The 15674-nt window shown below is 36.6% G+C and overlaps 1 protein-coding gene across 5 annotated transcripts in view; it reads left to right on the top strand.

Moving 5' to 3' along the window:
• DDHD1 (DDHD domain containing 1) overlaps nucleotides 1-15674 on the top strand; it is a 98765-nt gene that overhangs the window by 57555 nt on the left and 25536 nt on the right. For all 5 annotated transcript variants that reach the window (XM_045900883.3, XM_045900882.3, XM_045900884.3 and 2 more), the window contains 2 exons: nucleotides 4380-4486; nucleotides 10564-10670. In XM_045900883.3, coding sequence (XP_045756839.1) covers nucleotides 4380-4486; nucleotides 10564-10670 — 214 coding nt within the window. The remainder of the gene's footprint in view (nucleotides 1-4379; nucleotides 4487-10563; nucleotides 10671-15674) is intronic.

The raw sequence follows: 15674 nt of genomic DNA, 5'->3' as shown, positions 1-15674 counted from the left end.
CTCAATCTGATAAAAGGCATGTACAAGCCCATGACTAAAATTATACTTTAACAGTGAAAGACTGAAAGCTTTTCCTCAAGATCAAAAGCAAAACAGGAATGTCCCTTCCCAATTCTGTTCAACATTGTACCATAGGTATCAGCCAGGGCAATTAGACAAGAAAAAGAAATAAAAGAGATCCAGATTATAAAGGAAGAAATAAAATGATCTCTCTTTACAGATACCATGATCTTATAGAGAGAAAATACTAGGGAATCTATACATACACACAAAAAAAACTACTACAGCTAATAAATGAACTCAGCAATTAATAATCCGAAAATTAAGAAAGCATTTCCAGGTGTGCCTGGCTGGCTCTGTCAGAAGAGTATATGACTCAATCCCGGGGTTGTGATTTCAAGACCCACGTTGGGGGTAGAGTTTATTTTAAAAAATGAAAAGAAAAAGCATTTCCATTTATTACAGCATCAAAAAAAATAACCTACTTAGGAATAAGTTTAACAAGAGAAATGTAAGATTTGTACACTGAAAACTACAATACACCTTTGAAAGAAATTAAAGAAGACCAAATAAAAACAACAGTTGTGGATTAGAACATTTAATGTCATTAAAATGGCAGTACTTCCCAAATTGATCTACAAACTCAGCACATCCGTATTAAAGTCCTACATGTCTTTTATGCAGAAATTGACAAGTTGATCCTAAAATCCATATGGAAATGCAAGGAACCCAGAACAGCCAAAGCAATCTTGAAAAAGAACAAAGATAGAAGACTTACACTTCCCAATTTCATAACTTGCTACAAAGCATGATCCCAATGGAATAGAATTAAGAGTTCAGTTGATTTTCAGCAAAAGTGCCAAAATAATTCATTGAGGAAAGAATATTTTTAAGTAGGCTCCATACCCAGAGTGGAGCCCAATGCAGGGCTTGAACTCATATCCCTGAGATCAAGACCTGAGCTGAGATCAAGAGTTGGATGCTTAACTGACTGAGCTACCCAGGTGCCCCAAGTATAGCCCTTTAACAGTCGGTGCTGGGACACCTGGATATCTATCTGCAAAAGAATGAAATTAAAACCCTACCTCACACACAAAAAATTAATTCAAAATTAATCAAAGACCAAAATATAAGAGCCAAAACTATAAAACTCTTAAAACATAGGAGTATATCTCTGTAACCTTGGATTAGGCAATGGTTTCTGAGATACAACATCAAAAGTAGAAGCCACAGAGGGAAAAAGAGATAAATTGGACTTCAGCAAAAGTTCTAACTTGTTCTTCAAAGGACATCATCAAGAAAGTGAAGACAACCCACAGAATGATTTACAAATCATAATCTGAGAAGGATCTATAGTATCTAGCATGTATAAAGATAAAAAACTCAATTTTTAAAATAGATAAAGGATTTGAAAAATATTTGTCCAGTTAAAATATACAAATGGCCCTTAAGCACATGAAAAGATGTTCAATATCATTAGGCATTAGGGAGATGCAATTCATAACCACAAAGAGATGCCACTCCACACCCGCAAAGTTGACTCTCATCAAAAAGATGGAAAATAACAAGTGTTAGTGAGGATGTGGAAAAATTAGAATCCTCATGTTGCTGACGGGATTGTGCAGTAGTACAACTGCTTTGGAAAACAGTTTAGCACTTCTTCAAAAATTTAAACGTAGAGTTAGCATACCAGCCCATAATTCCACTCCTAGGTATATATCCAAGAGAACTGGTAACCTATCTACACAAAAACCTGTTAAAGAATATTCATAGCGGGGTGCCTGGGTGGCTCAGTCTTTAAGCGTCTGCCTTCGGCTCAGGTCAGGGTCCCAGGGTCCTGGGATCGAGCCCCGCATCGGGCTCCCTGCTCCACGGGAAGCCTGCTTCTCCCTCTCCCACTCCCCCTGCTTGTGTTCCCTCTCTCGCTGTGTCTCTCTCTGTCAAATAAATAAAATCTTAAAAAAAAAAAAAATTAGGGGCACCTGGGTGGCTCAGTCGTTAAGCGTCTGCCTTCAGCTCAGGTCATGATCCCAGGGTCCTGGGATCGAGCCACGCATCGGGCTCCCTGCTCCGCGGGAAGCCTGCTTCTCCCTCTCCCACTCCCCCTGCTTGTGCACACACACACTCTCTCTCTGACAAATAAATAAATAAAATCTTAAAAAAAAAAAAAAAAGAAACACTTCAAATAAGTTTTAAGTGTATGAGTTAGTAAAGATGTCAAAAAATATACAAGCTAAGAACTCAGTATTTTGAAAATTGTTAATAAAAGGGAAGAATTAACCATTCATTTTGCCTTTTCTCAGTTCATAAACTATTTGGTTGTACTACAAAGCAGCCAAATATTTGATGTGAGGAAATTTCTCTTTCTAGAAGTATAAGCTTTATAAAGAAATAAGGCGTAATGGAACCATAATAAATTAATCTATTTTTTTTTTAAGATTTTATTTATTTATTTGAGAGAGAGAATGAGATAGAGCGAGCATGAGAGGGGGGAGGGTCAGAGGGAGAAGCAGACTCCCTGCCGAGCAGGGAGCCCGATGCGGGATTCGATCCCAGGACTCCAGGATCATGACCTGAGCCGAAGGCAGTCGCTTAACCAACTGAGCCACCCAGGCGCCCTAAATTAATCAATCTAAGTAATGATCGTCGTAACTCCTAGTGTGACCAAAAAGAGACCACCACATTTGTATGCACCCATGGAGTAGTAGTCTTGCCAAAACAACAGAACTTGAATCTGATCAAGCCCCTATATCTCACTAACAAATTACAGGAAATAGAGAACAAAGAACATGTTAAACAATACCACGGGGTTGTAGTCATTAAAAACCAGACTCTCAGGAACTCTACAGGACAAAAATAAATTATAAAACAAAACCAAAAAAAAAAAAAAAAGGTGAGGGGAACTGATAGATTAAAAGACACGGGATGCCTGGGTGGCTCAGTTGGTTAAGGCTCAGGTCATAATCTCAGGGTCCTGGGATCAAGCCCTGCATCGGGCTCCCTGCTCGGCTGGAGCCTGCTTCTCCCTCTGCCCCTGCCGCTCCTGCTGCTTGTTCTCTCTTTCTCTCTCTGTCTCTCTGACAAATAAATAAAATCTTAAAAAAAAAAAGACGCATAAGAGACATACCTACCAACTACAGTGCACGGACTATACAGTCCCCCACCTTATCTGCAGTTTCACTCTCTGTGATGTCAGTTATCTAGTGTCATCTGCATCTGGAAGCAGGTGATAGTAGCCTAACACTACATCACCATGCCTGTGTCATTGCCCTCACTTCATCTCACCGCACAGACATTTTATCATCTCATGTCATCACAAGAAGAAGGAGTACAGTGCAATAAGATTTAGAGAGAGAGACCACATTCATACAACTTTCATTACATTATATTGTTATAATTGTTCTATTTTATTATTAGTTATTGTTATTAAGCTCTCAATGTGCCTAATTTATAAATTAAACTTTATCATAGGTGTGTATGTATAGGAAAAAACAGTACATGTAGGGTTCAGTACTGTCTGCAGTTTCAAGTATCCACTAGGGGTCTTGGAATGTGTCCCCACATATAAAGGGGAGGATTATTGTATTTGGAGCTCAATTCAGACAAGTGTAAATATATATTTTATGTTAGAAAATAACATTTCTAGTCTAACTGGGAAAATGGGACCACTGAACTACATCTTTGCTGAAATTAAAAAATTGTTAAAAGTTTTGGTATGATAATAGTACTAAATAGGTTATGTTTTCCTTATATTTTAGAAATAGCTACTAAACAATTTACAGATGAAATGATGTGATGTCTGGGATTTGCTTTAAAATATTATGGGGGAAGGGTGTTACTATAAAGGGTTAGTATGAGGGAATTTTGGGGGGATGATAGAACTAGTTTGTATCTTAATTGTGGTGGTGCTAACCACAAATCTCTACAACTGACACCAAAAGGGAAAAGATGTCAATTTTGCTATATCTTAATTTTAAAAATAAAATTTAAAAATTCATATTATGGAGAGAATGAGTGGAGGAATAGATGAAATAAGACAGGCCATGACTTGCTAATATTTGGAACAGAGTGATGGCAGAAGAGGTAGGGATTTCGTTGTCCTACTCTCTCTACTAAAAATATATACATATAATTATTTAGAATATAATGTGAAAGTTTGTAATATATGAAATCATAGGTGACAAATTTAGGGAAATAGCTTTGAAATTAAGGTTTCCTAGTATTGTGAACTATTGCATAGTGTAACGATGATTGAAACATTATAGGATGAAGTTAGAAGCAAGTGGAAGTGGTATGATTAAAGACATTTTATACCGTATAAGTACATATGAGAAATTACTCTGATAATGTTTTGTTTTTATTTTGTTTTTTTTTTTTAGGATGAGAGAAGCTGCAAGAAAAATAGAAGAAAGGCATTTTTCCAACCACGCAACACATGTTGAATTTCTGCCTGTTGAGTGGCGGTCAAAACTTACTCTTGATGGAGGTATAGTTTGTTTAAAAATTAAGTGATTTAGTCAGTGGAAACAAGGTGTTGCTCGTTGGGAACAAAGTGTCTTTCATTTAGTTGTCTTGAGGTATAGTCACTCTTTGTTCTAGATAATTTAAGAAAATCCACTGATTTTTATTTTTTTATCTCTTTTTTTATTAACATATAATGTATTATTTGTTTCAGGGGTACAGGTCTGTGATTGATTCTTAAAATAATTATATTGACATATGTTGATTTGGATCACCATATAGATTTCACAGATAGCCCAGTTTTTATGCATGCCTTCTGTGGACTAGGGGGTGGGGCAGGGGGAATGGGGAGCATGTGGAGGGAACAAAATAAAGTTTTTGACAGAAAGTGATTTGTTGACAACTTTAAAAATATTTGTTGTCCACAATTCCATATGAGCTTACATTTTCTTTCTAATAATTTTCTTTTCCTATATTTGGAAGATAAAATCTCAGGTTTTTTGTTTTCTTTTGTTCCTGCATTCCCTGGGCTGGTAAATTATAATCTAGCATAGAGAAATTATACAATATATTTGTTTAAATAAAATCATTTTTGTTTGCTTCCTTAAAGAGTTATGAGCTAAAATATGCACAAAGCTGTGACCTTTTAATATTTAAACCATTAGGATGGCATGTTTCAGTTGATGATTTGCATAATCTGGAAAGTGAAAGAGTTTTAGACATATCAGCTGCTGTTTGTGGAGCTTTGACTGTGTGCCTGGCACTCCATAGTTCATTTTGCATGGAGTTTCTCATTTAATTTTCTCATATAGCTATGAAATATACCTACTTTGTTTTCTCTATTTTACTGATAAGGAAACTGAAACTCAGTGAAAGGTGAATGAATTTAACTAAGAATGGCAGGAATCTAGATCTGTATGATACCAGAGCCCTTATTCATCACATCACTAACCTGCCTCCCTGGATGATTTCCAAGGATTCTTACAAGTCTGTGGTTCTATCTCATAGTCAGTTAGCAATGTCAGTTATAGCTTATAAACCAAAATGGTATCCAAAGTTGTAACGAATTTAAAAAAAAAAAAATACTAGTGATCAGAGAAGACTTCAACAGCAGGAGCTCATACATAAGGTTCTAGTGTAATTAACACTATCTTTTGGGCTTTTCCCATTTACCCAGATAAATTTCTGAGGCTGCTCAGGAATGTACACAGTATGGATGAGTTAACATTTAATAAAACTGAATCTGTAATTTTCCATTAGGTTTAAACTACTGTGATAGATTCTCAAAGGCATTATGCTGAGTGAGAGAAACTAAAGGAAAAACACCACTGTTTCTATTCTCAACACTTCTGATACCAAAGGTATGGAGGTTTTTCCCCATACCAGCTATTTCTCCAATTCTGGGATCCTGGAATTTAACTCAATTCTGCCACAAACTCCCCAGAGAGAGTGCAGTCAGATTCAGGACTCAGTCCCACAAGACTGCCCCCTACTTCAGATGCCATCACACATTCCAGATTGTCACTTATACATCTGACTGACTGGCTATAAATTGGGGAAGGGGGATCCCGTGACCCTATCCTAAGGTTCAATAATTGACCAGATTCACAAAATGACTCACAAAACTCAGGGAAGCATTTACTTACATTCACTAGTTTAAAACACATTTACTGATTTGAAAGGGTGTTAGAAAGGATACAGTAAAAAGCCAGATAAAGAGCTATGTAGGGCAAGGTATAGGGAAGGGGTGCGGTGATTTCATATCCTGTCCAAGTGTACCACACACACGTGTGTGCCAGTCTGGAGGCTCCCCAGACCCTGTTGTTATTTAAGAGTTTTTACGGAGGTTCCATTCTGTAGGGATAATTAAATCATTGGCAATTGACCTCAGTCTCAAGCCCCTCTCCTTTACGGATGTCAGGGATGGGGCAGAAAGTTCAACCCTCCAATCACATGGTTGGTTCCTATGGCAGTCAGTTCCCATCCTCAAGAGTCACCTTATTAGGGTAAACTCAGGTGTGGTTGAAAGAGGCTTATATGAATAATAAAAGACATTTCTTTCACACTATCACTCAGGAAATTATAAGGGTTTTAGGAACCCTGTGCCAAGAACCAGGGACAAAGACCAAACATGTGTTTCTTATTACAGTTGGCCCTTGAATAATTGGGGGGGGCGGGGTTAGGGGCACTGACCAACCTCCCACGCAGTCAAAATTTGTGTATAACTTCTAACTTTTCAAAATCTTAATTACTGGTAGCCTACTGTTGACCAGAGTCTTACTGATAACATAGTCAGTTAACACATGTTTTATGTTATGTGTTTATATACTGTATTCTTATAATAAAGTAAGCTAGAGAAAGTGTTATTTAGGAAATTATAAGGAAGAGAAAATGCATTTACAGTACTGTACTGTATTTACCAAAAAAAAAATCCATGTATGAGTGGACCCTCACTGTTCAAACCCTTGTTGTACAGAGGTCAGCTGTATATCACAGTATTACAGAAGCCAGTCTCAAAGGCTGCATAACATGTGCTTCCATTTATATGACATACTGGAAGAGGCAAAACTATAGGGACAGAGAACTGATTAGTGGTTACAGGGTTTAAGGGAGGGTTTAAATTTAAAAGGGAATTTTTTAGGGTGATGGAACAGTTCTGTATCCTGATTATCATGGTAGTTAGCAAAAGCATATATGCATTAAAACTCAAATGTCAATTTTACTGTTTGTAAATTCAAAAACATTGATTAAGAGTATTTACCCTCATTTACCGTTACTGTCCTCATTGGTATTGAAGGACTAAAATCATTTCCTTCAAATTAGGAAGAAGCTAAGGATGTCTACTCCTATAACAGATACTCAATTTGAAAGCTTAACCAGTATAATGAGATAAGGAAAAGAAATAATAGCTTTAAGGGATGGAAAAGATATGTTTTCATTTGCAGGTCTGATGGTTGTCTACACAGAATATACAAAAGAATCTAAGGAAAAATTATTAGAATTAATAAGATAGTTTACAGTGTTGTGAAATAAAAGATCTGTATGCAAAAATAACTGCATTTCTATATGCCAGCACAAACTGTTCAAAATAGCATAAAAATACAAGGTTCCTAGAAATCTAATAAAATACGTATATTTATATTAAAATGAAAAAACAAAATATTAAATATAACTTTTAAATATATACAAAGATCATTTTTGTAGATTGGATGGTTCAATATCCTAGAAGTATTAATTCTCCCAAACTGATCTATAGATTCCACACAATTCCAATCAAAATCCCAATAGAGTTTCATAAAACTTACCAAACTGATCCCAAAATTATTGTAGAAAGATCAGAGGCCCAAAAATGGCCAAGAATCAGAACAAGAGGGTGAAGAGGGTGTCATGTCCTGGTAGATAACTGGACCGTTTTTTAATTTTTGTATTTAAGACAATTTAGATTGGCACGAGGATAGTCAAACAGATCAGTACACCAGACTAGAGACCCCTCAAACAGATTTATGCTTAATTTGGAAACCTGGTGTATGACAGAGCCGGCATTACAGATCGCGGGTGAAAGGATGGCCTGTTCCATAAATGGGCCTTGTCCTGTGGGGGGGGGGGGGGACGGGGCGGAGGTGGTGAGAATGATTCCTACCTTACATTCCAGAAGATCAAACACATAAGCCAGGACTTTAAAACATATTAGAAAAAAAATATGGCACAAAAACACAACTATAAAGTAACATTGGTAAGTCTGATTAGATTGAAATTAAGAACTTCTTTTTCTTAATAGACAACATAAAAAATGAAAGACAAGCTACAAACGGAAAAGATGTTGCAACAGAACAACAGATATAACCACCAAAGCTTTAATATCCAGAATAAAGAACAGGAAACTTAAATGGAGCTAGCTAGGCAGCACATACATACACATATGTATATATATATATAGGGGTGTGTGTGTTATATTTTTTAATTATATATTTTCATATATAAAATGTACATCTCTCTAGTAATCAAAGAGATGCAGGTTAAAACCACAATGAAATATCTTCTAGCCTTCAGGCAAAAATTTAAGAAAGTGACAATACCAAATGTTGGTGAGGATGTACAGCATTGACAATTCTCATTGACTATTGGTAGGAATGTGAATTGGTACAATCTATTTGGAAGATGGTTTGACATATTCATATAAAGTTGAGTATGCATGTGCCCTATGACACAGCAGTTTCACTCCTAGATGTATATACCCTAAAGAAACTCCTATACATATGCACCAGGAGACATGTACAACAGTGTTATTAGGAGCATAGTTTATATTAGCAAAAAACTAAAAACAACCCAAATGTCTTTCAAAGGAAAATGGGTGCATTGTTAGATATGTGTGAAATCCTATACAGCAGTGAAAATGAGTGGATTACAGCTATATGAATCTCAGAAGCACGCTATTGGGGGTGAAATAATTCGATTTACATAGTGTTGAGAAACAGACAAAATGAAATAAAATAGGCTCTGGCACATAGTAAATGTTATAGTATTGGCTAAAGTTATTAATATTAATGAACATGTAACAAATCTATAAATCTATAAAGCAAGAGTGTAACACCAGCTTCTTATGGGTGGTTACTTAGGGAGAGCCATGTGATCATTTAGGGATATACTGTGGTTTCAGAGATACTGGCAATATCTTTTTTTTTTTTTTTAAGATTTATTTATTTATTTATTTGACAGAGACACAGCGAGAGAGGGAACACAAGCAGAGGGGGTGGAAGAGGGAGAAGCAGGCCTCCCACCGAGCAGGGAGCCCGATGCGGGGCTCGATCCCAGGACCCTGGGATCATGACCTGAGCCAAGGGCAGATGCTTAATGACTGAGCCACCCAGGCGCCCCGATACTGGCAATATTCTTAAGCTAGGTGGCAGAAACATGTTTTCCCGTATATAAATTATTCTTTCAAATGCACATACATATCAAATATCTTCTTTGTATGTATGTGTGTTTTCCAGTAAAAACTTTTTTTTGGAAATGCATTAAAATGGCATTGAAACTCTTTGTATCAGCATAGTAGTCACATCTTTCACTTTTACAATTTAAAAATGGGTTGTGCTACCCATATCCTTTACATCTTTGAAAAGACTTCTAGCTTTGCTTGAATCATTGTGGTCCAGTCATTATTAGATTGTATTAAAGTAAGGAATAAATAAATTAAATAATAAATTAAAGTAGGGAATAAATAAAACCAAACCAATTCAGTGAAAAACTGAAGAACTGCACTAGACTAAAAATATAAGCCTTCTCCTGCCTAACTTGTTCTTCCATATTATGATATTAATCCAGGTATAGGGCTTCTTTATATTTCTGTGAGAAATGCAAAGTTTCCTGTATCTCTGATCATTAGGCATTTCAGAGAACAAGCTTCCCAAGATAGATTTTCCATGGGTTAGCTGTAACTCAGGAATGCTAAATTGTTTGCAGTGCAGTGTAAGTGACTTTCTTTTTTCAAAAGCAAATTATATCAATTTATCTTGTTTACTGAAGAGGACCTTTGCTGATTTGCCTTTGTGCATATTTGTAATTTGGCAGCTTTTGCCCATAGGATCTTGGGTTCACTAGAGAGATGTATGTAAAGCATAGGGAAACTTTAATTTGTTGCCGGTTTGTCACCAGTGGTGGTGGGCATTCCACATGGATATTGCCAGGCCCAAGGTACAGAGACCAAAGAAGAAGAGAAAGGAAACAGAAAAAGTACAGGAAGAGTGAGGTCGTGTCCCTTAACACTTGTTCCAAGAACCAAGATGTCCTGGTTTTGCTCTGGGTACCCCTGAATGTCATGCAAAAGCCAGTACATAAGAAAAAATGGTAAATCTTTATAGCTTTGATAATGGCTTTCATCCTTAATGTTCCTTTTCTTCCCGTGTCCCCTTTTAGTCTTTTACTGTTTTGGGTTTTTTTCAACATTTTGCAAGAAGGGAAAGTTCATTAGATCCAAAGCCACTCTTGAACTTTCAAACATGGACTTGAAGACCTGTTGTTTCAAAGAATGTAATTTTTTTTGCAATTTATTTTTTCCCTAAAACAAAGATCTTCTGTAAGTTTAATTTTTTTTTAAATTTGTAGACACTGTCGATTCCATTACTCCTGACAAAGTACGAGGTTTAAGGGATATGCTGAACAGCAGTGCAATGGACATAATGTATTATACTAGCCCACTTTATAGAGATGAAGTAAGTATCATGATTATCTTGTTGCTGTTGGGTATTTTTTAGAGTGATAGCATATGTGTCCTGAATTTTAAATTTTTATGCACTTTTTTTTAATAAGCAAATGAGAATTTGCAGGAATCCGTTAACCTATAAATAGCCTGTGTTTAATGGTAAATTTGGTTATCTTCAAACTATACTTGGGAAACCCTTAATAAAATGGATAACCTTGGAAGTCAGAGATTGGTTAGAAAACAACCAGTTTTTGTAAATGTGATTAATTTTATCTACAATTATTGTCCTCACAAAAAAGTTTTAGACACTTAAGAAATTTCCTTCAAGTTTTTTGATTGTAATAGACTTGCATTTATTGTGTCATTTCTGTAGTGAATTCGTATGGTTCTTAAATTGTAATGTTGCTGATGCATCACAAAAATAACCCTGGGGGGAGTGGGTAAGGGTAAAAGTTTATTCAGAGGGATGAGAGACTCTCCACTGAATGCATTTTGTCACTTTATTGGTAAGAGAAAAAATTCTGTTTCATAGGAATAACCTTGTTAATTACCTAGCATATGTTAGCTTATCTAATCCTCTCATAAAAACCCAGTGAGGTAGATATAATTAGTATCCTCATTCGAAAGATGAAGAAACTGGTACAAGGAGTAGTTACCTACCAGTAGAGCTGCTCTGTGGGGCTCCAAGCCAGTTCATTTCTTGATTCTGTTCATTCAAAGTCATCCCTGATTTCACTCAGGATATCCCTTGCATATCTACAGAAGTATGTTAGGTTAATTGCCACAGAACTTCCTTCTCTTTGGACTGCGATCCCCTCAGGATTTTTCACCATTCCTCTTTCTATATCCCCTCATTGTTGTATCCCAGTATGGGATAAAGTCTGCCTTGATCTGCTTGATAACAGTAAAAGAAAGTACAATAAACAGTAAAAACAGTAAAAAGAAACTATAGTGGACTTCATTCTAACCCAAAAAGGAAGGCCTGGTTCATGAAGTAGAATACTAATAATTTACATGTTCATATCCATTGTTGGATATGCCCTAAAGGTTAGGAAATTGTGAACTATAGTATTGCAAGTGAAACCAGTAAGGGGGGAAAAAAAGGAGAGAATGGCTGAGAGCATATAACATATACACACACACACACACACACTCATAAACCATAAGTATACCTTATACACACACAACAGGTATATGGTTGGTAGGTTTCCTAAGAAGGTATCCTGAATGTTTTTTTTTTCTTTTCTTTTTTTTTAAAGATTTTATTTATTTATTTGAGAGAGAGAGAATGAGAGACAGAGAGCATGAGAGGGAGGAGGGTCAGAGGGAGAAGCAGACTCCCTGCCAAGCAGGGAGCCCGATGCGGGACTTGATCCCGGGACTCCAGCCAGGATCATGACCTGAGCCAAAGGCAGTCGCTTAACCAACTGAGCCACCCAGGCGCCCGGTATCCTGAATGTTTAAGGGTAAAATGTACTGAGACATGTCCCCCAAAACTAATATTAAGAGCTGTTTAAAAAAAAGTTTTAAGTTGACATTAATAACAGGAAAAACTAGAAAAAGTGTCAGATTCAAAGCTCTGACCATTGGTTAGTGATGACTGAGAAAGTGGTCACTTTCTATTTTACTCTCTTATATCTCCAAAAATAGTTATCTTCCGAATGGAATTGAATAAAACAGATACCCAGTAGAAAGAGGGAACTGATAGCTAAGATAAATGAAATAGAGAACACCCAGAGTGGTTTTTTTTTTTTGTTTTTTTTTTTTTAAAGATTTTATTCATTTATTTGAAAGAGAGAACGCATGCTCCTGCAGGGGCTGGGATGCAGAGGGAGAGGGAAAAGCAGGCTCCCCAGGTCCCCACTGAGCAGGGAGCCCAATGCAGCCATCCCAGGATCCTGAGATCATAACCTGGACTGAAGTCAGACGCTTAACCAACTGAACCACCCAGGTGCCCCAAGAACACCCAGCATTTTAAATTAGTTTGTCTTTTAATCCAGTTGAATTTTGTGGAAAAGCACCAGAGAACTTGTGGTTGAGATTCATCATCAGTTTTGAGCACTGTTTCCCAGTTTCCCAGACATCCTTAACTAGAACAATTACTTGGGGTACTCCATAAAAATACAGGGAAAAAAAAAACCAGTCTCGTGGGGGTTATTGGAATTAAAGGTATAAATGTGAATTCATGATTTTTAAAATACGTGGATGTGTATAGATATCTATATATTCAAGTGTGTATGTATATATATATACTTGCATGTATTTCCCACCTTTGTGCATTGAAAGGTCCAAGAAGCGAGGATACCCCAATCTAATGAGCACACCTAGCACCCAGATCTTTGCCTCCAGTACTATTATTACCTTCTAAGAAGAACTGAGGTTCCTTAGGAAAATGGCTGATTCCAGGCCTGGAGTAGGGTAGGAACAACTTGTCATGACAGAAAGTAGGAAAATCCTTGAAAGAATGATGGGGCAGATCCCACTGGCCAAATATGGAACAATTTGAGCACCAAAATAATCAAGTAATTATTATTACTTATTATAAGGAATTGGTAATAGTAATTTTAATATAGAATTATAATAAGGATAATATAATAAGGAGTTATAAAACCACTAAAAAATTCATGATCCGTGTTGATTACAAATAGATAAACAAATGGGGGAGAAAGCTTCTTTGCCCACAGTAAATGCAAAGGGCTTTCTGAAAAATGTGGAGGGAATGCTGGAGGAAAATACTCATTTTGCCGCTGTCGTGGTAGGATCAGGTAAAAGAGGCTTGGGCAAGATTAGTCAATGGATGCTTAATTGAGGGCATTATTTTGATGAGGAACAAGATATTTGCATAGTCTTAAAAGTATATCCTCACTGCTTGTTAGTTAAAAAAAGGAACAGGTATAGAGTGGAGAAATTAGGCAACACCTTTACTGGGTGTTATGAGGGACAGTCAGAGGACACAGCATCGTTTATGCAGTACTCCAGTCATTAGGAAACATCAAGCAAACCTAGAATGAGGATGTTCCAATAAAGTGAGACTGGGACTGTGTTCTTTTAAAATGTAAATCTTGGGGCGCCTGGGTGGCTCAGTCGTTAAGCGTCTGCCTTCGGCTCAGGTCATGATCCCAGGGTCCTGGGATCGAGCCCCACATCGGGCTCCTTGCTCAGCGGGAAGCCTGCTTCTCCCTCTCCCACTCCCCCTGCTGTGTTCCCTCTCTCACTGTCTCTCTCTGTCAAATAAATAAAATCTTTTAAAAAAAAAAAAAATGTAAATCTTGTGAAAGACGAAGAATGGCTGTGGAGAATATTCCAGATTAAAGGAGGCTAAAGAGACAGAATAGCTCAATACAACATCATATCCTAGACCATAACTTGTACTGGATGGGGGGAAATGCTACAAAGAATGTTATTAAATCATCTGACAAAATGTGGATGGTAGATCAGATTAGATGAAATGTTATATCAAAGTAAATTTATGAAGTTGATTACTACACTTTGAGTATGGAAGAGAATATTCCTAGTCTTAGGAAATATACACTGGAGTATTTAGGGGGTAAAGGACGATGACGTATGTAATATATCCTCAAATGGTTCACAAAAAAATGTACATGGGTGTGTGTACTACAGAAACAGGATAAAATGCTAACAGTAGATAAACCTTTGGTAAAGGATATATGGATGATCTTTGTGGAGTTGTTTTTTGTTTGTTGTTTTGTTTTTGCAACATTTTATAAGTTAGAAATTATTTCCAGGTAAAAGGTTAAGAAAAGGAATGAAAAAAAAATGGTTTCCAGGATCTCCTCCCTGGAGATTCTGATTCAGTGGGTCTGAGGTAGAACCTGTGAATTTGTGTTTTTTAACAGTTCCCCAGGTGATACCATCAGGGAAATTTGGGAAACATTGCTTAAGGTATTGTGAAGAACAAAAGAAAACTTAGTGAGAAGCAAGCAAAAATCGTTCTTAATGTTAAAAAAGGAAAGCTGATTCTTCAAATCAAGCCCGTTTAGCACAGGGTTGTTGTTAGCCTGTATTCTAGATTAAATTATTTTTAAACAGTATATGTTTCCTTAAGGAAGCAGTGATAAATAACAGAAATCAGGAATTCTTTAGAATTATATCTTGCCTGGTGAATGAACCTTGTTTGGTTTACTCAATAGGCATATGAAAGAGCCTTTTTTTCCCTTTCTCTCAGCCTTTGGAGTTAAAGTAGATGCCATTCAAAACCTGCCACTTAACTAGCTGTGTGACCTTAAATCACATTTCTCACCGTCACAGCTTCCTCACTTATAAAATGGACACAAGATACCTACCTGACAAAGGTTGTCATGAGGATTAAAGATGTAATGTATATAAAGTTCCCAGTACAATTCCTCATCCTTAGATTCTCAAGTTGTGATTAATTATCTGTCTTTATGTATTTCAAGGACTCCCATTTAAGAAAAAAAAGGAATAGACTTACTCTGTTAACTCTAGAAAGTGAATAAAGATCAGTGATAGAAAATATGGAAAGGAACATGCTTGTTTACTAATGAAGAACTTTGTAAGTAACTAAAGCTGCCTTAAAAAAAAAACAGGAATGTCTCAAGGGAAAAAATTGTAAATAATGTGATGGATTTTAACTAAACGTACTTGTAGTGATCATTTCACAATTTATACATCTTTCATATCGTTATGCTGTGCACCTTAAACTTATACAATGTGTATGTGTCAATTATATCACAATAAACTGGAAAAAAGTTTTTAAAAACTAGAAGTATCCACCTTAGAGTGGAGATACTCATTGGGGTGGATGCCGAGCGACTTACCGGGATGCCACTGAAGGGACTCATTCACAGCAGCTTAAATTAGATCATCTCTTAGTTACCCTTTCACTGAAGATTGTGAGATGCTCATGGGAGGGCCCTAATTAGTGATTGTGCCAATAATCATTAAAAAGCCATGGTTAAGGGAAAAGTTTTGTATATCAATTAGTGCTTCTCAGGTCATACTTTCCAAGGACCAATTTAAAAAAAGGAAACTA

Source organism: Mirounga angustirostris, unplaced genomic scaffold (assembly GCF_029215605.1).
Source record: "Mirounga angustirostris isolate CCGP_5_RB_7025 unplaced genomic scaffold, mMirAng1.0.hap1 SCAF_9, whole genome shotgun sequence".
NCBI lineage: Eukaryota > Metazoa > Chordata > Mammalia > Carnivora > Phocidae > Mirounga > Mirounga angustirostris.
The sequence above is the reverse complement of the archived record's forward strand: the minus strand, read 5'-3'. Positions and strand labels throughout refer to the sequence as shown.